Source organism: Salmo salar, chromosome ssa21 (genome assembly GCF_905237065.1).
Source record: "Salmo salar chromosome ssa21, Ssal_v3.1, whole genome shotgun sequence".
NCBI classification, from domain to species: Eukaryota; Metazoa; Chordata; class Actinopteri; order Salmoniformes; family Salmonidae; genus Salmo; species Salmo salar.
In genome coordinates, this window is record NC_059462.1 from 28,801,314 (window position 1) to 28,827,216 (window position 25,903).

At 45.2% G+C, this 25,903-nt stretch overlaps 1 protein-coding gene across 2 annotated transcripts in view; it reads right to left on the reverse strand.

Moving 5' to 3' along the window:
* Positions 1-567: 567 nt before the first annotated feature.
* Positions 568-25,903, reverse strand: part of LOC106582109 (protein dopey-2) — a 54,693-nt gene continuing 29,357 nt past the window's right edge. For both annotated transcript variants that reach the window (XM_014164857.2, XM_045704646.1), the window contains 19 exons: positions 21,793-21,893; positions 21,383-21,573; positions 19,579-21,266; positions 19,256-19,447; positions 18,986-19,111; positions 17,494-17,628; positions 17,322-17,377; positions 16,756-16,860; positions 14,389-14,455; positions 14,018-14,174; positions 13,077-13,159; positions 12,738-12,997; positions 12,548-12,609; positions 12,325-12,453; positions 4,118-4,254; positions 3,889-3,944; positions 3,595-3,735; positions 3,340-3,472; positions 568-2,018 (listed from right to left, as the gene is read on the reverse strand). In XM_014164857.2, coding sequence (XP_014020332.2) covers positions 1,767-2,018; positions 3,340-3,472; positions 3,595-3,735; positions 3,889-3,944; positions 4,118-4,254; positions 12,325-12,453; positions 12,548-12,609; positions 12,738-12,997; positions 13,077-13,159; positions 14,018-14,174; positions 14,389-14,455; positions 16,756-16,860; positions 17,322-17,377; positions 17,494-17,628; positions 18,986-19,111; positions 19,256-19,447; positions 19,579-21,266; positions 21,383-21,573; positions 21,793-21,893 — 4,071 coding nt within the window. In that variant the 3' untranslated portion in view covers positions 568-1,766. The remainder of the gene's footprint in view (positions 2,019-3,339; positions 3,473-3,594; positions 3,736-3,888; positions 3,945-4,117; positions 4,255-12,324; positions 12,454-12,547; positions 12,610-12,737; positions 12,998-13,076; positions 13,160-14,017; positions 14,175-14,388; positions 14,456-16,755; positions 16,861-17,321; positions 17,378-17,493; positions 17,629-18,985; positions 19,112-19,255; positions 19,448-19,578; positions 21,267-21,382; positions 21,574-21,792; positions 21,894-25,903) is intronic.

The following is a 25,903-nucleotide window of genomic DNA, read 5'->3' on the forward strand; positions in this document are numbered from 1 at the left end:
CAGAAGATGAATGTGCAAGTAGAGATAGTGGGGTGCAAAGGAGCAAGACAAATTAATAAATACAGTATGGGGATGAAGTAGTTGGATGGGCTATGTACAGGTGCAGTGATCTGTGAGCTGCTCTGACAGCTGGTGTTTAAAGCTAGTGAGGGAGATATGAGTCTCCAGCAGTGTTTTTTTGCAGTTCGTTCCAGTCATTGGCAGCAGAGAACTGGAAGGAAAGGTGGCCAAAGGAAGAATTGGCTTTGATAAACAGTTATAAAACCTGCATACATTATGCTATTGGGATCCTGAGTGGCGCAGCGGTCTAAGGCATTGCATCGTAGTGCTAGAGGCGTCACTACAGACCCGGGTTCGATTCTGGGCTGTATCACAACCGGCCGTGATCGGGAATCCCATAGGTCGGCGCACAATTGGCCCAGAGTCATCCGAGTTAGGGGATACAGGTTAGTTGAGGTAGTTTGTACATGTAAGTAGGGGTAAAGTGACTATACATAGATAATAAACAGCGAGTAGCAGCAGTGTAAAATCAAAGGGGGGGGGTGTCAATGTAAATAGTCTGGGTGGTCAGTTTTAAATGTTTTTATTTGCAGACCATGATATATTAATTTGGATATTAACAAGTAATCATTTTCAGGAGGTCAAACATTTACATAGTTTAGTTAAGCATTCACATTTGAAGAATAAAATTGTGTTGTGGTAATGGTGTATTCATGACAAGTGGTAAACTGAACCTCTGAGTTAATTTACATTTGTTTGCATAGAGCTTCCTATTAGTTGATTCTAGAAACTTGGGCCTCATCATTCTACAACTAGTTTCCAAGTCAAATTTCAGAGATTCTGAGTTGCTTTGAAAGCACCGTATGTCCAAACATTCCACAAAACACCTAAAAATAGACAGACTCCCCATGAACAAATACCACACATGTTATTTTAACTTATATTAGATATCTAGAGGTATTACTGTGTACACAAATCACAAAGAATTTACCCACAAATAAAACTGTGACATGATTGATGACAAGCAGAGCTTTTTAAACATAAAAAAAAAAATCAACCATCCTCTATTAAAAGCCTTCGAGGTCCCATAGTCACTGACCAGCAGATATACTCATCTACTCCTGTCTCATTGGAATATATTACAACATATGCTAATAGGAGGGAGCAGGTTTATGGAGAGCTTTGTAGAGCAATTAGTAGTCAGTACTGCTATCCCTCTCTTTGTTACAGTGGTCCTTCTTTTATGACCAGTTAAAGCTAGCTAGTATCAGTACTACTCTTATTTTAAGTCAGCACATTCAGACTTGTACTCAGAGAGCCTATTTTTTAAAATGTATTTCACCTTTATTTAACTAGGCAAGTCAGTTAAGAACACATTCTTATTTTCAATAACAGCCTTGTTCAGGGGCAGAGCGACAGATTTTTACCTTGTCAGCTCGGTGATTCAATCTTGCAACCTTTCGGTTACAAGTCCAACGCTCTAACCACTAGGCTACCTGCCTCCCCAACTGCCATTCCAGTTTGTGTCAGTTAATTCTAGATTATTTTAGAGTATCTCAAATGTAGAATATCCTATATAGATGTGTTAAATCTCAACCAGGTAAGGTAAACAATTCAAAAGAACATCCCAAAAGATGACCATTTAGCTGGCATATGCCTACAATACAACATCGCTTTCAGTGGTTGTGCCCATTCTACACATTACATTTCTATGGTTCCAGTTCTCATTTCCTCTACGTTCTAAGATCTAGATCATTGGTGGAGTTCTAACTCTCCATGGAGTCTAGGAATTCTTCCTCAGTGATGTGCTCCAGTCTCTTCAGGACTTGGTCGGCACTGACTGCAGGGTAGTCTGTCACAGGGTAATCTGGAGGGCTGCTGGGTGAAGTGCCCTGGAAGGAACAGCAGAGTGTATGGAGGAAGGGAGCAAGCTGGGTGATGGAGGTGAGAAAGCGACGTGAGAGGAGGGGGAACTCCAGACGCTCCGTAGATGACTCCTCGCTCAGCCCGTTCAGCATCTGGAATGAAAAGACGTGCTCATCAGAAAGGGACGATAGGACCGCATGATTGAGTCAGCTCGTTATCATGGTGAATATAAGGACGTGTTCTTTTGCTCGATAACGATGTGTGTTCAAATCAAATCAAATTGTATTTGTCACATGCGCCGAATACAATGGGTGTAGACTTATCCATGAAATGCTTGCTTACAAACCCTTCCCAACGATGCATAGTTAAGAAATAATAATAAAATAGTAACACATGAGGAATAAAATACACAAGAATGGAGGTATATCCAGTGAGTACCAGAACCAGATCAATGTGCAGAGGTGAGAGGTACACTACATGACCAAAAGTATGTTGACACCTGCTCGTTGCTTCCAGACACAGTTTGGAAGTCGGTAGTGAGTGCTGCAACTGAGGAAAAAACTATTTTTACGCGCTTTAGCACCCGGCAGTCCCATTCTGTAAGCTTGTGTGGCCTACCACTTTGCGGCTGAGCTGTTGTTGCTCCTAGACATTTCCACTTCACAATAACAGCACTTAAGAGTTGAGTGGGGCAGCTCTAGCAGGGCAGAAATTTGACAAACTGACTTGTTGGAAAGGTGGCATCCTATGACAGTGCTACGTTGAAAGTCACCTAGCTCTTCAGTAAGGCCATTCTACTGCTAATGTTTGTCTATGGAGATTGTATGGCTGTGTGCTTGACTTCATACACCTGCCAGCAACCGGTGTGGCTGAAATCGCCAAATCCACAAATTTGAAGGGGTGTCCACATAATTTTGTATATATAGTGTTTTTGAGGTAGATTCTGTATGTACATGAAGGCAGGGTAAAGTTACTAGGCATCAGGATAGATAATAAGAGTCAAATGAAGAATAGAGTTGCAGCAGCATATGATGAGTGTAAAAGTGTGTGTGTGTGTGTGTGTATGTGCGTTTGTGTTGTGTTGGTATGCGTGTGTGTGTGTGTTTGCGTTGTTGATATGCATGTGTGTGTGAGTTTTGTGTGAGAGTGTCTGTGTGTGTGTGGACATGTTTAACTATACTTGTGGGGATCAGAAGTCCCCACAAGAATAGTAAATTAACAAACATTTCACCGACTGGGGACATTTTGTTGGTCCCCACAAGGTCAAATTCTATTTCTAGGGGGTTAAGTTTAGAATTAGGTTTAGGGTTGTGTTTTAAGGTTAAGGTTAAGGTTGGGGTTAAGGTAAGAGCAATGGTTAGGGGTTAGGAAAAATAGGATTTTGAATGGTACTGAATTGTGTGTCCCCACAAGGTTAGTCGTACAAGACTGTGTGTGGGACTGAGCATAGTGCAAGATAGGGTGTTCCCTTACTCCGTAGCGTTGGTGTAGTGCCTCTAGTACTTTGACAATATGGGGTTTGCACTCCTGCTCCCCCTCCAGGACACTATTCTCTGGGCCACTGTAGCAACTCATATCCACTTCTGGAACAAAGGCCCAGCGATACCTAGACACACACGCACACACCAGACACACACACAAGAGCAGAGAGAATGGAATGCAATTGTAATCATTCTAAGCACACCCTACATAGATGCTAAGCAGATACTAAGCCGGTGAGGCTCTTACATCTGAAAGAGTGGCATCTTCTCTGGGGGGAAGGCCAGGGCGGTGTCCAGGAACTTGCAGGCAGACAGGTACATGTCCAACTCTGGCTGGGGGAAAGCCAATGGCCCATTCCCCACGGCCCCACGTACAACTTTAGTCAACCTGACAGAGAAAGACAGAGTAGAAGGAGAACAGAGAAAAAGTAAGAGACAACACAATAAGTCTGAATGAAACATAGTCAAGATATTCACATGAGATACTGCATGAGATACATTATATATGTAGATAAAATAATGGATCGGTAGACTGACTCACTTTGACACCTCTTTTTCTTCCAACAAGGCTTTTTCCAGCCGAACAAATATTCGGATCTGACAAATGGAGAGAAGAGACACACCATTAGAAGACAGGACTGGAAAACACTAACAAACACTTTCTATTTACATGCCACCTCAACTCTGCTGAAAACAATGCATGTAGGTATACATGTCAGGAAATCAACAGTGACAGGAAGTGATGTCATCAGGGTGGGGCTGTTCCTCACCAGTTCTGTGACCATGATTGGCCAGAGGGAGGTGAGGTGCTGGGGGGAGATCCGCAGCACAAGAACACGGAACGTCAGAAACATCTGAGCAGAGACGGAGGGCGTCTGACCCATACGCAGAGCCTCTGTCAGCCGCTCTGAGTGAGGATGGGAGGAGAGATCATCATTACATTTAGGGATGGGTATGATTATTTGAATATCTGAACGTACATTAGTATTCGATTACTTAAGAGAGTATTCATTTTTTAAATAGGCTTTTTTTTTTTAAAGGCCTTGTCTGAAATTTAAATAAAATCAGTGGAAGCTACTCAGAGGAGGAAGGGGAGAACCATAAAACATTTTTTTTTTTAAAGTTGAACATTTAAAAAGTTATCCTTTTTAGATAAAACTATTCACGCTACCAAATAATTGATTAAAATATACTGTTTTGCAATGAAGATCTACAGTAGCCTCAACATCACTCTGTAGAGTAGCACCATGGTGTAGCCGGAGGACAGCTAGCTTCCGTCCTCCTCTGGGTACATTGACTTCAATACAAAACCTAGGAGGCTCATGGTTCTCACCCCCTTCCATAGCCTTACACAGTAATTATGACAACTTCCAGAGAACGACCTCCAACCTATCAGAGCTCTTGCAGCATGAACTGACATGTTGTCCACCCAATCAAAGGATCAGAGAATGAATCTAGTACTGAAAGCATAAGGTACAGAGCTAGCACTGCAGAGCATACAATATGGTGAGTAGTTGACTCAGAGAGAAAGAACATAGTTGAACCGTGTTCCAAAATGAAGGAGAAGCCATAGAGAGGGCGAGAGAGATTTCATAAAATAAAAAAATAAAAATCAGTTTCACTCAGTTTCACCTGTCCGGGGGTATTATCGGATGGGGCCACAGTGTCTTCTGATCCCTCCTGTCTCAGCCTCCAGTATTTATGCTGCAGTAGTTTATGTGTCGGGGGGCTAGGGTCAGTCTGTTACATCTGGAGTATTTCTCTTGTCTTATCCGGTGTCCTGTGTGTATTTAAATATGCTCTCTCTAATTCTCTCTTTCTCTCTTTCTGTCTTTCTCTCGGAGGACCTGAGCCCTAGGACCATGCCTCAGGACTACCTGGTATGATGACTCCTTGCTGTCCCCAGTCCACCTGGCCGTGCTGCTGCTCCAGTTACAACTGTTCTGCCTGCGGCTATGGAACCCTGACCTGTTCACCGGACGTGCTTGTTGCACCCTCGACAACTACTATGATTATTATTGTTTGACCATGCTGGTCATTTATGAACATTTTAACATTTTAACATTTTGACCATGTTCTGTTATAATATCCACCCTGCACAGCCAGAAGAGGACTGGCCACCCCTCATAGCCTGGTTCCTCTCTAGGTTTCTTCCTAGGTTTTTGGCCTTTCTAGGGAGTTTTTCCTAGGGAGTTTTTCCTAGCCACCGTGCTTCTTTCACATGCTTTGCTTGCTGTTTGGGGTTTTAGGCTGGGTTTCTGTACAGCACTTTGAGAATATCAGCTGATGTACGAAGGGCTATATAAAAATAAATTTGATTTGATTTGATTTAGCTAGCAAATGCAGCTAGCTAGTTTAGCCTACTCAAACACCCTGCTCAAACAGAGGGATGCTATGATGTCAGTGCTAAACTGGTGTCAGTGCTAAACTGCTTACTGACTGTACACTAACATTACTGCATGATTGTATCGGGTTTACTAAATAAAATAAAATTATATTTGTCACATGAGCCAAATACAACAGGTGTAGACCTTACAGTGAAATGCTTACTTACAAGCCCTTAACTAACAATGCAGTTAAGAAAAAAACCTTAATTTTTTTTTAGTAATAGATAAGAATAACAAATAATTAAAGAGCAGCAGTAAATAACAAGAGTTGGGCTATATAAAGGGGGTACCAGTAAAGAGTCAATGTATGGGTGCACCGGTGTCGAGGTAATATGTACATGTAGGTAATAACAGAGAGTAGCAGCAGCATTCCAGAGGGGGGGGGGGGCAATGCAAATAGTCTGGGTAGGCATTTGCTTAGCTATTCAGGAGTCTTATGGCTTGCGGGTAGAAGCTACTTAGGAGCCTCTTGGACCTAGACTTGGCGCTCCGGTACCACTTGCTGTGCGGTAGCAGAGAGAACAGTCTATGACTAGGGTGGCTGGAGTCTTTGAAATTTTTAGGGCCTTCCTCTGACACCGCCTGGTATAGAGGTCCTGGATGGCAGGAAGCTTGGCCCCGGTGATGTACTGGGCCGTACGCACTACCCTCTGTAGTGCCTTGTGGTTGAAGGCCAAGCAATTGCCATACCAGGCAGTGATGCAACCCGTCAGGATGCTCTCGATGGTGCAGCTGTAAAACCTTTTGAGGATCTGAGGACCCATGCCAAATCTTCTCAGTCTCCTGAGGGTGACTGTCTTGGTGTGCTTGGTCCATGTTAGTTTGTTGGTGATGTGGACGCCAAGGAACTTGAAGCTCTCAACCTGCTCCACTACAGCCCATCGATGAGAATGGGGGCGTGCTCGGTCCTCCTTTTCCTGTAGTCCACAATCATCTCCTTTGTCTTGATCACGTTGAGGGAGAGGTTGTTGTCCTTGCACCACACGGTCAGGTCTCTGACCTCCTCCCTCATCGTTGTTGGTGATCAGGCCTACCATTGTTGTGTCATCAGCAAACTTAATGATGGTGTTGGAGTTGTGCCTGGCCGTGCAGTCAAGAGTGAACAGGGAGTACAGGAGGGGGCTGAGCACGCACCCCTGGGGGGCCCCCGTGTTGAGGATCAGAGTGGCGGATGTGTTGTTATCTACCCTTACCACCTGGGGGCGGCCCGTCAGGAAGTCCAGGATCCAGTTGCAGAGGGAGGTGTTTAGTCCCAGGGTCCTTAGCATAGTGATGAGCTTTGAGGGCACTATGGTGTTGAATTTTGAGCTGTAGTCACTGAATAGCATTCTCACATACAGTTGAAGTCGGAAGTTTACATACACTTAGGTTGAAGTCATTAATATTCATTTTTCAACCACTCCACAAATTTCTTGTTAACAAACTATAGTTCTGTCAAGTCGGTTAGCACATCTACTTTGTACATGACACAAGTAATTTTTCCAACAATTGTTTACAGACAGATTATTTCACTGCATCACAATTCCAGTGGGTCAGAAGTTTACATACACTAAGTTGACTGTGCCTTTAAACAGCTTGGAAAATTACAGAACATGAAGTCATGGCTTTAGAAGCTTCTGATAGGCTAATTGACATCATTTGAGTCAATTGGAGGTGTACCTGAGGATGTATTTCAAGGCCAACCTTCAAACACAGTACCTCTTTGCTTGACATCATGGGAAAATCTAAAGAAATCAGCCTAGACCTCAGAAAAAAAATTGTAGACCTCCACAAGTATGGTTCATCCTTGAGAGCAATTTCCAAACGCCTGAAGGTACCACGTTCATCTGTACAAACAATAGTACGCAAGTATAAACACCATGGGACCATGCAGCTGTCATATCGCTCAGGAAGGAGACGCATTTTGTCTCCTAGAGATGAACGTACTTTGTGTTCGAAAAGAGCAAATCAATCCCAGAACAACAGCAAAGGACCTTGTGAAGATGCTGGAGGAAACAAGTACAAAAGTATCTATATCCACAGTAAAATGAGTCCTATATCGACATTACCTGAAAGGCCGCTCAGCAAGGAAGAAGCCACTGACCCAAAACCGCCATAAAAAAGCCAGACTATGGTTTGCAACTGCACATGGGGACAAAGATCGTACTTTTTGAGAAATATCCTTTGGTCTAATGAAACAATAATAGAACTGTTTGGCCATAATGACCATCCTTATGGTTGGAGGAAAAAGGGGAGGCTTGCAAGCCGAAGAACACCATCCCAACCGTGAAGCACGGGGGTGGCAGTATCATGTTGTGGGGGTGCTTTGCTGCAGGAGGGACTGGTGCACTAAACAAAATAGATGGCATCGTGACAAAGGAAAATTATGTGGATATATTGAAGCAACATCTCAAGATATCAGTCAGGAAGTTAAAGCTTGATCACAAATGGGTCTTCTAAATGGACAAAGTTGTGGCAAAATGGCTTAAGGACAACAAAGTCAAGGTATTGGAGTGGCCATCACAAAGCCCTGACCTCAATCCTTTCGAAGATTTGTGGGCAGAACTGAAAAAGCGTGTGCGAGCAAGGAGGCCTACAAACCTGACTCAGTTACACCAGCTCTGTCAGGAGGAATGGGCCAAAATTCACCCAACTTATTGTGGGAAGCTTGTGGAAGGCTACCCAAAACGTTTGACCCAAGTTAAACAATTTAAAGGCAATGCTACCAAATACTAATTGACTGTATGTAAACTTCTGACCCACTGGGAATGTGATGAAAGAACTAAAAGCTGAAATAAATCATTCTCTCTACTATTATTGACATTTCACATTCTAAAAATAAAGTGGTGATCCTAACTGACCTAAGACAGGGGATTTGTACCAGGGTTGAATGTCAAGATTTGTGAAAAACTGAGTTTAAATGTATTTGGCTAAGGTGTATGTAAACTTCTGACTTCAACTGTAGGTGTTCCTTTTGCCCAGGTGTGAAAGGGCAGTGTGGAGTGTAATAGAGATTGCATCATCTGTGGATCTGTTGGTGCTGTATGCAAATTGTAGTGGGTCTAGGGTTTCTGGGATAATGATGTTGATGTGAGCCATGACCAGCCTTTCAAAGTATTTCATGGCTACAGACGTGAGTGCTACAGGTCGGTAGTCATTTAGGCAGGTTATTTTAGTGTTCTTGGGCACAGGGACTATGGTGGTCTGCTTGAAAGATGTTGGTATTAGACTCAGACAGGGAGGGGTTGAAAATGTCAGTGAAGACACTTGCCAGTTGGTCAGCGCATGCTTGCAGTACACGTCCTGGTAATCCGTCTGGCCCTGCGGCCTTGGGATAATGATGTTGATGTGAGCCATGACCAGTGAATGTTGACCTGTTTGAAGGTCTTACTCACATCGGCGTGATCACACAGTTGTCCAGAACAGCTGATGCTCTTATGCATGTTTCAGTGTTACTTGCCTCGAAGTGAGCATAGAAGTTATTTAGCTCATCTGGTAGGCTCGTGTCACTGGGCAGCTCTCGACTGGGCTTCCCTTTGTAGTCTGTAATAGTTTTCAAGACCTGCCAGATCCGACGAGCGTTGGAGCCAGTGTAGTATCATTCGAACTTAGTTCTGTATTGACGCTTTGCCTGTTTGATGGTTCGTCGGAGGGCATAGCGGGATTTCTTATAAGCTTCCGGGTTAGAGTCCCGCTCCTTGAAAGCGGCAGCTCTACCCTTTAGCTCAGTGCAAATGTTGCCTGTAATCCATGGCTTCTGGTTGGGGTATGTACATACAGTCACTGTGGGGATGACAGCCTTGATGCACTTATTGATAAAGCCAGTGACTGATGTGGTGTGCTCCTCAATGCCATCGGAAGAATCACGGAACATATTCCAGTCTGTGCTAGCAAACGTGTTAGTTCTATTAGCTACAGTATGTTGACGATGACGTTACTTTAGCTAATATGGTGACAATGATGTAGACTGTGTGTAGAAGTTATGATATGGTTTGGCTTGGAAAGATTTTTTTGCCTGGTCACATACAGTGTTGTCCATTGAAGTCCACGAGTGAAGGGAAAAGGTGAGCGGAGGCGAGCGCTGGATGCGAGAAGGAATACAACATGGCTAATATGAAAGTAAACTGTGTTTACGCGTGATCAGGGGTGTATTCATTCCTGACGTTTCTGTTGAAAAACGTTTCTTAAACGGAAGCAAACGGAACGGGGATAAACATACCCTAATTTGTCCAATAGAAACTCTAGCTTGCAACTGTTGGACTAATGATTACATCCTAGATAAGCTCGATGCAGGCAAGAGTGTGCAAGGCGGTATTGAATGTGTCACTGTCTGTCCATGTGTCACTGTCTGCTTAAAATGTTTCTCTCGACCTGTGTGCACCTACATTGTAAACTATCACTCATAGGCTAGGTTGTGGCAACCTCATGATGGGTAGAGGGAAAATATGTATCGTGTTGTAGCCAAAACCTGTCTGTTACAGTACATTGAGCTAGGTGAATGGAATATACATGACAGTCATCCAATTTGCTGTGATAGAAATAAGGCCATGCTCATAAAAAAACCAAAAAAAACATCTTAAAACGGCACTAACCGCCACTGAAATATATTTATCTGTGACATTGCTACATAGCCTACAAGGATAGACCATTACATTCTACAGTTCTTTGAGTGTGTCCCATAAAAAGGAAACATTGGATGGAAAGCGCCGAAAAATAGCCTCAATTAGCCTTGCTACTTTAGCTAGCTAGATGACTTACACTACATGCTCGACGAACATCTCATTCCAAAATCATGGGCATTAATATGGAGTTGGTCCTCCCTTTGCTGCTATAACAGCCTCCACTCTTCTGGGAAGGCTTTTCACTAGCTGTTGGAACATTGCTGCGGGTACTTTCTGCCATTCAGCCACAAGAGTATTAGTGAGGACTGGCACTGATGTTGGGCGATTAGGCCAGGCTCGCAGTCGGAGTTCCAATTCATCCCAAAGGTGTTCGATGGGGTGGAGGTCAGGGCTCTGTGCAGGCCAGTCAAGTTCTTCCTCACCGATCTTGACAAACCATTTCTATATGGACCGCGCTTTGTGCATGAGGGCATTGTCAAGCTGAAACAGGAAAGGTCCTTCCCCAAACTGTTGCCACAAAGTTGGAAGCACAGAATTGTCTAGAATGTCATTGTATGCTGTATTGTTAAGCTTTCCCTTCACTGGAACTAATTGGCCTAGCCCGAACCATGAAAAACAGCCCCAGACCATTATTCCTCCTCCACCAAACTTTACAGTTGGCACTATGCATTGGGGCAGGTAGCGTTCTCCTGGCATCCTCCAAACACAGATTTGTCCGTCGGACTGCCATATGGTGAAGCGTGATTCATCACTCCAGAGAACACGTTTCCACTGCTCCAGAATCCAATGGCGGCGAGCTTTACACCACTCCAACCGATGCTTGGCATTGCGCATGGTGATCTTAGGCTTGTGTGCGGCTGCTGGGCCATGGAAACCCATTTAATGAAGCTCCCGATGAACAGTTCTTGTGCTAATGTTGCTTCCAGGGGCAGTTTGGAACTCTGTAGTGAATGTTAAAACCGAGGACAGACAATTTTTACGTGTGACGCGCTTCAGCGGTCCCGTTTTGTGAGCTTGTGTGGCCTACCACTTAGCGGCTCAGCCGTTGTTGCTCCTAGATGTTTCCACTTTACAATAACAGCACTTATTGTTGACCGGGGCAACTCTAGCAAGGCAGAAATTTAATAAACTGATTTTTTGGAAAGGTTGCATCCTATGACGGTGCCACGTTGAAAGTCACTGAGCTCTTCAGTAAGGCCATTCTACTGACAATGTTTGTCTATGGAGATTGCATGGCTGTGTGTTGATTTTATACACTTGTCAGCAAAGGGTGTGGCTGAAATAGCCGAATCCATTCATTTGAAGCGGTGTCCACATACTTTTGAGTGTATATATAGTGTAGCTGGCTACTGTAGCTAGCTTCGTTACAACGATTTGATGTAGTCAAGACAGGCACTACCAGCTGGTATGATAGATAACCTATGGCAGCAACAAGTTTGTCTAACTAGCGCAAGTTGGTTTGGGGGACACACCCACACTGAAATCTGTCCAAAATAAGCCCAATGTGTTTCTATGGGATTATTTTGGACCTAAGCTTGTCGCCCACCTTTGGGACAACGAGCATGAGCATCTCGTCATTATATACAGATCTCTGCTGTCACACACACTGGCCCCTGCTCCTCTCGCCCCACCCCCAACCTTCTGTTGAAACAAGCAGAGCACAGCGAACCGGCTCTATCGAGTTGCACGAGCAAGTCTGCATTGATTTATGTTTGTAAAGTTAACAAAATTGTACATGTATTTGGACTGTCTGGAAATCAGAAAAAATATAAATTATATTATTAGAATACTGAAATCATTTCAAATGCCCATCCCTAATTACATTATACTGTAAATGAAGGACTCATATTGACCTTATAACATTTCACACACACACATTCTCTATCGCATGTCATTGCCTACACACTCAGACACACAGCAGCAATGTTCATGCAAAGCATTCAGTCACACACACAAAGAAATGCCTAAACACACAAAAAGCGCACCCACCTTGGATGAGGGGCAGGTAGAGGTGGTACTGGTCTAACTCTCCACTGAACATGGCAAAGGCCTGACGCTTCAGTAACATGGGCTTCTGCTCTGCACTGGGAAACAGCTTCAGAGAACTGCTCTGCATGCCTGCAATACACACACAGAGTTAACACGCACGTGCGTACAAACACATGCATGAACACACACACACACACAAAAAGGGTTGGGTGGCTCTACTTACTCATGAGGTCTTTGAACATGGTCTTCTCATGGGTCAGAAGGTGGTCGATGATAGACCTCCAGCTATAGAAAACAGGTCAGGAGGTCAAACAGTCAATTTCTTTTGACATTTTATCTGATGATAATAATGTCAATATTTACATGTAATGAACATGTAATGTACACACGCACACACACAAATCCAATCTTACTGGGGGGTGCAGGAGACATCCATTGTGAAGAAGAGGGGGTCCATGTAGAGTTCGAAGGCCTCTTTCCTCCAGGCCCTCTTGGTGTAGGCGTACCCACTCAGATTGCTCAGAAGCTGGGCACCCGCACCGAAACTGGGCATGTTGTAGGTACTGTGGTTCTTCAGGTAGGGAAAGACGTAGTACATGAGGCGAGAGATGAGAGGGACGGCTTTCTCCTTCTCATCACTGCGATACACCATGTCCAGGAGAGGGGCTAGAACCTGCAGAGGACGAGGGTCTGTCATATACAGAAACACATACATAGGCGTGAAAACCATAGTTGCACACAAACACACTTACCTCTGCCAATAGCACTAGGGCTTGCACACTGTACACAGAAGGGGCTGAGGAAGAGACCATGGTGCTGGCCTGAGCCTCAGAGTCTGGAGAAGAGAAGAAAATTGAGGAGAAAGGGAAAGAAGGAGATGGGGACAGAAGTGAGTTGTTACTCATAAATATTTATGACTTTCTTATTTAGTGCGTGCCCTGAGGACAGACCCAAGGCTTAACCTTCTCAGGATATCAAGAAGGAACTCTATCTCATACTTCAGACCACATCCTGAGTCTACCCATAAAGTACTGATGCCAGTGAAGCTGCAGTGCTTTTACGTCACTGGAGGAACTAGTCTGGTTGCCATGGTAACAGCAGAGGAGAGAAGCACTTCTCCCAATGCACTTTTGGGAGAAGTGTCCTTCTTCCTCCCTCGATCAGTACACTGGGGGACTATGAGGGGAAGTGCTGTATTTCCATGGTTACAGTATGGGTCTGTGGACTCTCTCAGTCCACTCTAATGTAGACCTGAAGAGAGATGAGGAGAGACTAAAGGTTAAAAGGTTAAATAAAAATAAAAAAAATATGAGGAGAGAAGAGAGGAAAGGAGACTGTTGGTTGAGGTGGGCCCTTTCTCAGCTAATGTGGAACGTGCATAAGGGGTCAGGGTTTGGTTGCCATGGTTACAGAGGAGAGTCATGCCCTGAGGGTTTAGGATGTGAGCAGCTCTGAGCCAGTTTGAAGCCTAATTTACACCTTCTGCTTCAATCGAATGTCAATTGAACGTCTGCTCCAGTCCGCACCTTCTTGGAAAAGTGTGGACATATAGAGACAGGAGTGGACATTTGATATTGCATCATTTCTTTAGAGCGGACCTATCAGACCCCAAGGTGTAAACTAGGCTTGAGTCTGTACCTGATAGAAACCAGGGATGTCTACAGGTGAGTGTGTGTGTGGTATCCATGGTTACCATAGAGGTCCAGGTCCAGCTCGTCGGATGGCTCCTCTGTCTCAGGACACACCTGAGGCTGGTTCTTGACCTCCAGGTTACGGCTGAGCCAGCTGGTCTGCTCCAGAGACGACCCCGCCACCCCGCCCACAGCCTCCAGGATCTTCTGGGTCACCTCCTACATGGCATCACCATCATTACCACCATCATCATGCATCTCACACTAAAGCCTAATTTACACCTTTCACTTCAATCAAATGTCCGCTCCCTTTCGCACAGGTCTGCAGAGTGGGGTTTCTGAGTCCGTGAGGACAGACCTATCGGATGGTGCGGAAGAGAAAGGTGTAAATTAGGCTGAAGCCAGGATGGAGATACTGTGACCCATGTCTTACCTGCATATCCCTAGTGTCCTTCTTATTGTCCAGGTTGGGGAGCCGGTTTACAAAGTCATTGAGGATCCTGTGGTAGGATAGAATTAAAATAACAGTACAATTATGGATTGGTAGACCAGAGTGCAATAATATCTTATTGATTATGATACAGTATCAAACCAAAACATCTGAGAGATGTGTGACGTTCTACTTATGTTTGGTAAAAACATATAGGATAAACATTGTTTCAAACAGGGAGTGTTATGCTAGGAACAATATCTATAGTAATAAATCAGTATGACCAGAGATGAATGCCTGATAACCAGTGGTGTACTTCGGTAAAAATAATTTTAGGTACTACTTAAGTAGTTTGTATGGGTATCTGTACATTACTATTACTTCACTACATTCCTAAAGAAAATAATGTACTTTTACTCCATACATTTTCCCTGACACTCAAAAGTACTCGTTACATTTTGAATGCTTAGCAGGACAGGAAAATGGTCAAATTCACAATGTATGAAAAGAATATCACTGGTCATCCCTACTGCCTCTGATCTGGCGGACTCACTAAACACACATGCTTAGTTTGTAAATTATGTCTGAGTGTTTGAGTGTGCCCCTGGCTATCTGTAAAAAATAACAATAAAATAGTGCCGTCTGGTTTGCTTAATATAAGGAATTTGAAATTATTTATACTTTAACTTTTGATACTTAAGTATATTTTAGAAATTACTTTTCCATTTGATACTTAAGTATAAACTCAGCAAAAAAAGAAACGTCCTCTCACTGTCAACTGCGTTTATTTTCAGCAAACTTAACATATGCAAATATTTGTATGAACATAATAAGATTCAACAACTGAGACATACACTGAACAAGTTCCACAGACATGTGACTAACAGAAATGCAATAATATGTCCCTGAACAAAGGGGGGGGGTCAAAATCAAAAGTAACAGTCAGTATCTGGTGTGGCCACCAGCTGCATTAAGTACTGCAGTGCACCTCCTTCTCATGGACTGCACCAGATTTGCCAGTTCATGCTGTGAGATTTTACCCCACTCTTCCACCAAGGCACCTGCAAGTTCCCAGACATTTCTGGGGGGAATGGCCCTAGCCCTCACCCTCCGATCCAACAGCTCCCAGATGTGCTCAATGGGATTGAGATCTGGGCTCTTCGCTGGCCATGGCAGAACACTGGAGGAAATCACACACAGAATGAGCAGTATGGCTGGTGGCATTGTCATGCTGGAGGGTCATGTCAGGATGAGCCTGCAGGAAGGGTACCACGAGGGAGGACGATGTCTTCCCTGTAATGCACAGCGTTGAGATTGCCTGCAATGACAACATGCTCAGTCCGATGATGCCCAGACCATGACGGACCCCCCACCTCCAAATCGACCCCGCTCCAGAGTACAGGCCTCGGTGTAACGCTCATTCCTTCGACGATAAACGAGAATCCGACCATCCCCCCATGAGACAAAACCACAACTCGTCAGTGAAGAGCACTTTTTGCCAGTCCTGTCTGGTCCAGCGATGGTGGGTTTGTGCCCATAGGTGACGTTGTTGCCGGTGATGTCTGGTGAGGACCTGCCTCTCTCAGCCTATTGCGGACAGCCTGAGCACTGATGGAGGGATTGTGCGTTCCTGGTGTAACTCGGCAGTTGTTGTTGCCATCCTGTACCTGTCCCGCAGGTGTGATGTTCGGATGTACCGATCCTGTGCAGTTGTTATTACACGTGGTCTGCCACTGCGAGGACGATCAGCTGTCCGTCTTGTCTCCCTGTAGCGCTGTCTTATGCGTCTCACAGTATGGACATTGCAATTTATTGCCCTGGCTACATCTGCAGTCCTCATGCCTCCTTGCAGCATGCCTAAGGCACGTTCACGCAGATGAGCAGGGACCCTGGGCATTTTTCTTTTGGTGTTTTTCAGAGTCAGTAGAAAGGCCTCTTTAGTGTCCTATGTTTTCATAACTGTGACCTTAATTGCCTACTGTCTGTAAGCTGTTAGTGTCTTAACGACCGTTCCATAGGTACATGTTCATTAATTGTTTATGGGTCATTGAACAAGCATGGGAAACAGTGTTTAAACCCTTTACAATGAAGATCTGTTAAGTTATTTGGATTTTTACGAATTATCTTTGAAAGACAGGGTCCTGAAAAAGGAACATTTCTTTTTTTGCTGAGTTTATTTAACCAAATACTTTTAGACTTTTACTCAAGTAATATTTTACTGAGTGACTTTCACTTTTACTTGAAGGTATCTTTACTTTTACTAAAGTATGAGAGTTGGGTACTTTTTCCACCACTGCTGATAACGGTTTATGGACATTGGACAACAAATGACAGTACATGTGTCAGACAGACAGGAAATTGCTGACTCACCCCAGCAGCAGGAAGTGTCCGGGCGGGGCCAGGTTGAGCTGCACAGACTCTCTGAGAAGAGTGAGGAGGGGCGCCACGTTCTCCTGGAGCGCCTGTGCCGGAATACTACCACACACAGAGAGAGGAGGAAGGTGAAACACTTAAATGCTATCACATATAGGCAAGAACTGAAGTGTATTACTAACTACATGACACTGTGAATCTCGGTGTTGTTGTTGTAGTTTGTTACCTCTGAATGTAGTGTATTACTAACTACATGACACTGTGAATCTCGGTGTTGTTGTTGTAGTTTGTTACCTCTGAATGTAGTGTATTACTAACTACATGACACTGTGAATCTCGGTGTTGTTGTTGTAGTTTGTTACCTCTGAATGTAGTGTATTACTAACTACATGACACTGTGAATCTCGGTGTTGTTGTTGTAGTTTGTTACCTCTGAATGTAGTGTATTACTAACTACATGACACTGTGAATCTCGGTGTTGTTGTAGTTTGTTACCTCTGAATGTAGTGTATTACTAACTACATGACACTGTGAATCTCGGTGTTGTTGTTGTAGTTTGTTACCTCTGAATGTAGGCATAGCTGAACTGTAGCATGGGGATGTCTACCAGGGTGGACTTCTGCCACACAGAGGAAGGAAACAAAAGGGACTTGCATCAACTATGACCTTCAGATTACCACCGTGTCATTTATCTCTGGATTAAACAGTCAAATGTTTAGGTGTAGGTGTGTGTACCTGGTCTCGTTTGATCTGGTGGGGTTTTTTCACCACCTCTTTGACCATCTGCAGGATATTTTCTGTACTGAGCGTGCCCAGGGACTTCACCAGATCCACGATGGTCAGACGAGACTCACTGGCCACAGATAAGATCTAGATTGAGATGGGGGGGGAGCGGGAGAGAGAGTGAGGGGGAGAGAGAGGGATTACTTTGTGTGTTACCTTCTTGTTGTCATGTAAACAGGGGTGTGTGATGGAAGGTACCCTATATATACAAAAATATGTGGACACCCCTTCAAATTAGTGGATTCTGACATTTCAAATCGAGCACACAGCCATGCAATCTCCTAATAGAAACATTGACAGTAGAATGGCCTTACTGAAAAGCTCAGTGACTTTTAATGTAACGCCGTCATAGGATGCAATCTTTCCAACAAGTCAGTTCGTTCAATTTTTGCCCTAGAGCTGACCTGGTCAACTGTAAGTATTGTTATTGTGAAGTGGAAATGTCTTTGAGCAACAACGGCTCTGCCTAGAAGTCGTAGTCCACACAAGCTCACAAAACGGGACCGCCGAGTGCTGAAGCGGGTAAAAATTGTCTGTCCTCAGTTGCAACACTCCAAGTTGCAACACACTACCAAGTTCCAAACTGCCACTGGAGGCAATGTCAGCACAAGAACTGTTCGGTGGGAGCTTAATTAAATGGGTTTCCATGGCCGAGCAGCCGCACACAAGCCTAAGATCAACATGTGCAATGCAAAGAGTCAGCTTGCTGCCATTGAACTCTGGAGCAGGGGAAATTCATTCTGAGTGATGAATTACGCGTCACCATGTGGCAGTCCAACGGACGAATGTGGGTTTGGCAGATCCAGGAGAACGCTACCTTCCTGAATGCATTGTGCCAACTGTAAAGTTTGGTGGAGGAATAATGGTCTAGGGTGTTTTTTCTTGGTTCTGGCTAGACCCCTTAGTTCCAGTGAAGGGAAATCTTAACGCTACAAAATCCAATTACATTCTAGACAATTCTGTGCTTCCAACTTTGTGGCAGCAGTTTGGGGAAGGCCCTTTTCTGTTTCAGCATGACAATGCCCCTGTGCACAAAGTGAAGTCCATACAGAAATGGTTTGTTGAGATCGGTGTGGAAGAACTTGACTGGCCTGCACAGAGCCCTGACCTCAGCCCCATCGAACACCTTTGGGATGAATTGGAACGCCGACTGCGAGCCAGGCCTAATCGCCCAACATCAGTGACCGACCTCACCAATGCTCTTGTGGCTGAATTGAAGCAAGTCCCCGCAGCAATGTTCCAACATCTAGTGGAAAGCCTTCCCAGAAGAGTGGAGGCTGTTATAGCGGCAAAGGGGGGACCAACTCCATATTAATGCCCATGATTTTGGAATGAGATGTTTGACGAGCAGGTGTCTACATACTTTTGGCCATGTAGTGTATGTGTAGCCTACATGTCCCACCCGCTTATTGCTAAAAAAATAATGATGTTTTAAAGCACTCACTTTGTTTTTGGTGTGTCTCCTCCTGCTCCTCCGGCTGCTCCACACAGCTCCCACTGAGGCCATTAGCTGCACCCCGTACTGCCCCGTCAGAGGAGTCAGGAACTCCAGCACACGCTGTCTCAGGGTCTACACACACACACACACACACACACACACACACACATGAGTAGTACCATCAGAGAGTGACACACAAATGCACATGCAAAACATATCACAGCACTACTGTCCATAAGAATGCACACACACACACGAACACACACACATAAATACCTTGGAGCTCTTGAAGTAGACAGAAGTAGAGGTGTGTCTGGCGGTCTGGGAATAGTCTGAGCCCCTACTCTGGGACTCCTCCCTCTTGACCACACCCCACAGCAGAGCCATGCTACTGAGCATGTGCGGCAGCTCCTCAATCACAGCGTTGCGGGCGTTCCGGACGTCTGCAGGGTCACAAGCCACCAGGGACTGAGAGGGTGGGAGAGAAACATTTTAAAGTTTTCTGCATTCAACTCTGTGTGTCTAAGTGTGTGGCACAATGATCCACCTACATGTAGCCAAATCAGCACACTGCATGGACGTGTGTAAGTGTGCCTCACCTTCTTGTTATCCAGTAGACAGTGGTGAGTGAGTGTGGTCAGTCCCTCCAGTAGGGTGAGAGGATAATCAGGAGCGATGTTCTCCTTCCTGCCAATCAGACTCTGTGTAGCCTTCCCCCCATCGTGATCGTATTGTTTGACCAGCTCGTCCAGGTTCCTGCACATCTGAGTGATGAGAGGAGCCACGATGATGCCCAGCGAGCGCCCCAGGTAGGGCAGAGACGAGCAAAGCAGCGCCACCCAGTGGGGGTGCATGGCATAGCCGTACTGCGGCTGCAGAGCCCGGGCTGCAGCAGACACAAACATCCCCTGGGCTGTGATGGGCTGGGTTTGGACGTACTGAGCTGCCTTGATGGACTGTTGGAACAGAACCGCTGTCTGCCATTCCCGTGCTAGTGCTGAGGAGGCAGGGGAGTCACGGGGCTCATCGGCGTGCAGGGTCAAACCAGACTCCCCTGGCCACACGTGGTACTCCAGGACGATGAGGGCCTGTAGGAGCTTGAGCAGCTCCATCTGTAAGGGGTACTGCTCTTGTCCCCCTCCCCCTCCCAGATTCACCAGGCTCTCCTCAGACAGACCCACCTGATCATCTAACAGATCTACACCCCCCATGGCAGAACCCTTCTCCTTTCCTCTCTGGCTGATGTACATGGAGGCTGAGAGGGTGAGGAGGGCGTACTGCTGCACCTTACACCTGGCCAGCAGCTTACAGATGGGCTCTGGGCTGACCCCAGCCTCCCCCTGGGTGGAGGTGTCTCCCTGGCCCCGCGCCACGATCCCCAGCTGGGTCACCAGGCGGGTCAGCACCCCCACGCTCTTCACCTGGACCTCCCTGTTCCCCTGCAGCTCTTTGGGGTCCAGAGTGAGGTAGGACGGGTAGTGGGAGCGCAGGAACTTCAGGCACAGGGACACCATCAGCTCGATGAGCAGGGAGAGGGGACTGGAGGGCGAAGAGGTGGGCAAGAGCAGGCGTCCGTAGAAGCCTCTTCCGTCCTGGGCCTGCTGGTGGCGCTGGAGCAGGTTGGAGACCAGATTGAGGTGTGCAGCTGAGCTGGTGTCCAGGGAGGTGGAGGAGAGGGCATTCACTAGAGGCTGCTGGGCACTGCTCCTCAACAGGCTGTCCAGCAGGGCCAGGCCATGGAGCAGACGGGGCCAGCCGCCGGCCACAGAGTACAGCAGAACATGGCGGAACATAGAGTCGATGGCTTCCCGCTTCTCACGCTCCTGTTTGAGGAGACGTGACCGAGCGATGGCTTCAAGCTCCAAGTCCTCCTCCTCGCTCGACAGCGAATCGGACGCCTGCGTGTGTTCCGATTCCACTCTCCTCAGGCCGTTGACCATGCTTCCTTCTTCTACACTACTACTGTAAGGGGCGGAGCCAGAGCTAGAGTTCTCCGTGGAGACCTGGACGCCGCTCGACTCGGTGTGTACACTCTCCTCCTCCTCCTCCTCTTCCTCCGGTTCGTCTTCTTCCTCTGTCGCTTCGCTATCGCTGCTAGACACCCCCGTGAAGTCGGCCGGTGGTTTGGTTGTCTCCGGGTCATGCTCTAGCTCCTCCCACAGGGCCTCCCGGTCCACCAGGATCATGTGACCCAGTGTACCTTCATCTGTTTGGGTGCTGGTTGTCATAGCGTTCGTGTAACCGTTAGTAGTGCTTCGACTTCTGCTCTTTAAATCTTTCAGAATACCTACAGAGAGAGATATTTCTGAGCATATCAAAACACACACAAACAAACACACTAGGAGAGCAACATCCCTAAACACGCCAACAATCACCCCTTCACACACCAAAACCCACACATACCTGCGGTGAGGTTCTGTTTGACACTCTGGATGGTGCAGCGCTGGGTGGAGGGGTGGAGCAGCAGCAGCAGAACAGGCTCCAGGATGCGGACCACGTCCTGCAGGGAGAGAGCCCTGACCAGCCAGCACTGGGCTGCAGCACTCACAGAACCATCTGGGCTATTCAGACAGTCCACCACCACACACAGAGACCTGGGACAGAGATACACAGTCAGTCATAGAGAGCTGAGAGACACACACACATAATCTTAAATGGTGACCAGAGAGAGAGAAAGAGGAGCGAGAGAGAGAGATAAGGAGATAGATACACATCCCATCTCCGCAATCTGAAGAAAAGGAGAACAGGTTCACCATGGTAGGAAAGAGTGATGTTATAGTAAACCACTGACCGCACTCCAGCTCTGTACTCACCGGTCAAATGAGCGGTTCAGAGACATGGTCCGGTTTGACTGGATGTCCCTGGTCAAGTGCCACAGCACTGAGAACCTGTGTAGGGCCTCCAACCGTACAGCCTGAGACAGACAGACACACACACACACACACACACACACACACACACACCGTCATTTACATGTTAGTTAAACACACAGGATAACTTGCTCTTAGTCATATCACATGAGCATGGCTTCATGTATTTGTTCCTAGTCAATGTAAGGTGGATATGTGTAAAACTGGGTTTCTTAGTTACAGGGCCTTGTTTAAATGTGTTAGGGATGCTGTAGGGCAGGGGTAGGCAACTAGATTTCTGTCGGAGTGGATGGTTGGGGGGCCGGAACAAAATTATAAATGATACACTACAAATTGACCACAACAAAGCCCAAAATGAGATTTTATTTGAAAATCTATTCAACCCTAGTTCCCAAAATGAGATTGTATTTCATACCTTGATTACATTGATCACGTCTCTCTTTTTGGGGGAGGGGGGGATGCTTGGGAACTATGGTTGAATAGCGGGAACCGGGTTACCTTTTCAAAGAATAAATAACCGCGAGAAACCGGTAAATTATTAGAAATTACTTAAATGAACAGCATGACATGAAATATAACTTAAGTTATATGCAATATCTAAATCTGACTTATCTATGTCCTTCTCTCTGCTATTTTTAAAAATATTTTCAGTGGTATTGTTAACAAACATGCCCCCGTAAAGAAAATGAGAATTCAAAACAGGTTCAGCCCCTGGGTCGACCTCGATCTTGCAGAGTTACTCCACCTCAAGAATTGCATTTGGTGAGAGGCTCGGCACACGCATAATCAGGCTGACTGGCTCTCGTTCAGGCAAATGAGAAATAAGTGCACTCAGGCTATCCGGAAGGCCAAAGTTAGTTACTTTAAGGAGCAGTTCTCTCTCTGTGGGTCTAACCCCAAGATGTTCTGGAAAATGTTGATGATGTGGTTGTTACTGACAAGGAGCACATGGCTGAGCTCCTTATTCACCATTTCATTAAGTCAGGATTCCTATTTGACTCAGCCATGCCTCCTTGCCCGTCCAACATTTCCTCATCTCCCACCCCTTCTAATGCGACTACCCCCGTTGCTCTTCCCTCTTTTCCCCTGCCCCGCTACAAAGTTTCTCCCTGCAGGCAGTCACTGAGTCCGAGGTGCTAAAGGAGCTCCTTAAACTTGAGCCCCAAAAAACATATGGGTCAGATGGTTTAGACCCTTTCTTCTTTAAGGTTGCTGCCCCTATTATCGCCAAGTCTATCTCTGACCTTTTCAACCTGTCTCTCCTCTCTGGGGAGGTTCCCAATGCTTGGAAGGCAGCCACGGTCCGTCCTTTATTTAAAAGGGGGAGATCAAGCTGATCCTTGCCGTTATAGACTCATTTCTATTTTGCCCTGTTTATCAAAAGTGTTGGAAAAACTTGTCAATAATCAACTGACTGGCTTTCTTGATGTCTATAGTATTCTCTCTGGTATTCAATATGGTTTCTGCTCAGGTTATGGATGTGTCACTGCAACCTTAAAGGTCCTCAATGATGTCACCATTGCCCTTGATTCTAAGCAATGTTGTGCTGCTATTTTTATTGACTTGGCCAAAGTTTTTGATACGGTAGACCATTCTATTCTTGTGGGCCGGCTAAGGAGTATTGGTGTCTCTGAGGGGTCTTTGGCCTACCTCTCTCAAAGAGTGCAGTGTATAAAGTCAGAACATCTGCTGTCTCAGCCACTGCCTGTCACCAAGGGAGGCCCCCACACTCTTCTCAATTTATATCAACAACATAGCTCAGGCAGTAGGAACTGCTCTCATCAATGTATATGCAGATGATAGTCTTATACTCAGCTGGCCCCTCCCCGGATTTTGTGTTAAACGCGCTAAAACAAAGCTTTCTTAGTGTCCAACAAACTTTCTCTGCCCTTAACCTTGTTCTGAACACCTCCAAAACAAAGGTAATGTGGTTTGGTAAGAAAAATGCCCCTCTCCCCACAGTTGTGATTACTACCTCTGAGGGTTTAGAGCTTGAGGTAGTCACCTCATACAAGTACTTGGGAGTACATATTAAAGCTGCAGGCTAAGGTTAAATCTAGACTTGGTTTCCTCTATCGTATATCGCTCCTCTTTCACCCCAGCTGCCAAACTAACCCTGATTCAGATGACCATCCTACCCATGCTAGATTACGGAGAGATAATTTATAGATCGGCAGGTAAGGGTGCTCTCGAGCGACTAGATGTTCTTCACCATTCGGCCATCAGATTTGCCACCAATGCTCCTTAAAGGACACATCACTGCACTCTATACTCCTCTGTAAACTGATCATATCTGTATACTTGTTGCAAGACCCACTGGTTGATGCTTATTTATAAAACACTCTTAGGCCTCACTCCCCCAATCTGAGATACCTACTGCAGCCCTCATCCTCCACATACAACACCCGTTCTGCCAGTCACATTCTGTTAAAGGTCCCCAAAGCACACACATCCCTGGGTCGCTCCTCTTTTCAGTTTGCTGCAGCTAGTGACTGGAACGACCTGCAACAAACACTCAAACTGGACACTTTCACCATCTCTTCATTCAAAGACTCAATCATGTACACTCTTACTGACAGTTGTGGCTGCTTCACATGAAGTATTGTTGTCTCTACCTTCTTGCCCTTTGTGCTGTTGTCTGTGCCCAATAAGGTTTGTACCATCTTTCGTGCTGCTACGATGTTGTGCTGCTGCCATGTTGTGTTGCTACCATGTTGTTGTCATGTGTTGCTGCCTTGCTATGTTGTTGTCTTAGGTCTCTCGTTATGTAGTGTTGTGGTGTCTCTCGTCGTGATGTGTGTTTATGTTCTATATTTTTATTTTATTTTGTATTTTTAATCCCCCATCCCCGCAGGACGCCTTTTGGTAGGCTGTCATTGTAAATAAGAATTTGTTCTTAACTGACTTAAGTTAAATAAATAAAAATAATAATCTGCATTATCAATGATCAACGCTCAGGGTGGGGACAGGCAGTGCATCTCATTAAGCTATGGAGCGCAGTTCACAATACATGTATCATCTTATCATGGTAACTAATTCTCTTGTGACAAGCCTACATTTGCTACAGCAGAGCCTATGCTACAGTATATAATATAAGGACTAATTTACACATCACCAAGGGGTCACCTTTCTTTTTAATTGTAGCCTAAAGAGAATTTTGGGATATTTGCATCTGCAGAGTTTTAAAACAGCCTAACACTCGAATATAATTGCTTTAAATCAGTGCGCACTTGAGCACTCTGTCGTTTTCTCTCTCCATCAATTCCTATCAAAATACAAAATAGATATTCCTGTTCACGATAGATAGATAGATAGATAGATAGATAGATAGATAGATAGATAGATAGATAGATAGATAGATAGATAGATAGATAGATAGATAGATAGATAGATAGATAGATAGATAGATAGATAGATAGATAGATAGATAGATAGATAGATAGATAGATAGATAGATAGATAGATAGATAGATAGATAGATAGATAGATAGATAGATAGATAGATAGATAGATAGATAGATAGATAGATAGATAGATAGATAGATAGATAGATAGATAGATAGATAGATAGATAGATAGATAGGATAGCCTACCTCTTTCAGGTAATAAATTCAATGAAGTATAGCCTTATATTTAGCTCATGAATGAAAGGTTATGCATACAGTTCTAACTTATAGCCACTTGCTCAATATGCACCTGTGCTCTGCTGGCCTCTCTCCTTAAAAAACACTCCTTAGCTCTTGGAGTCCTGGGAAAAGCTAGACTAAGCAGGGAGTCACCATAGGCTATGTATTGGATGACGGCACAATAATTTGGGCTTCTTTGGGTTTGGGCTCATAAAATGTCTGTAGTGTATGACTCATCAGGCTCAGGTAGCATCAGGCTTTAATTTTCATACTGATCAAAGCTTGAATGAAATCCAGACATATTTATATGCTTTAGAATGACACTTCCGGTTTTGGCGGGAAATACCGGATTACCTGGGAGAAAACTGATTTATTCTCGGGATGGAACATTTGTAAAACACCAGGAAAACTCTATTGGGAACAGATTT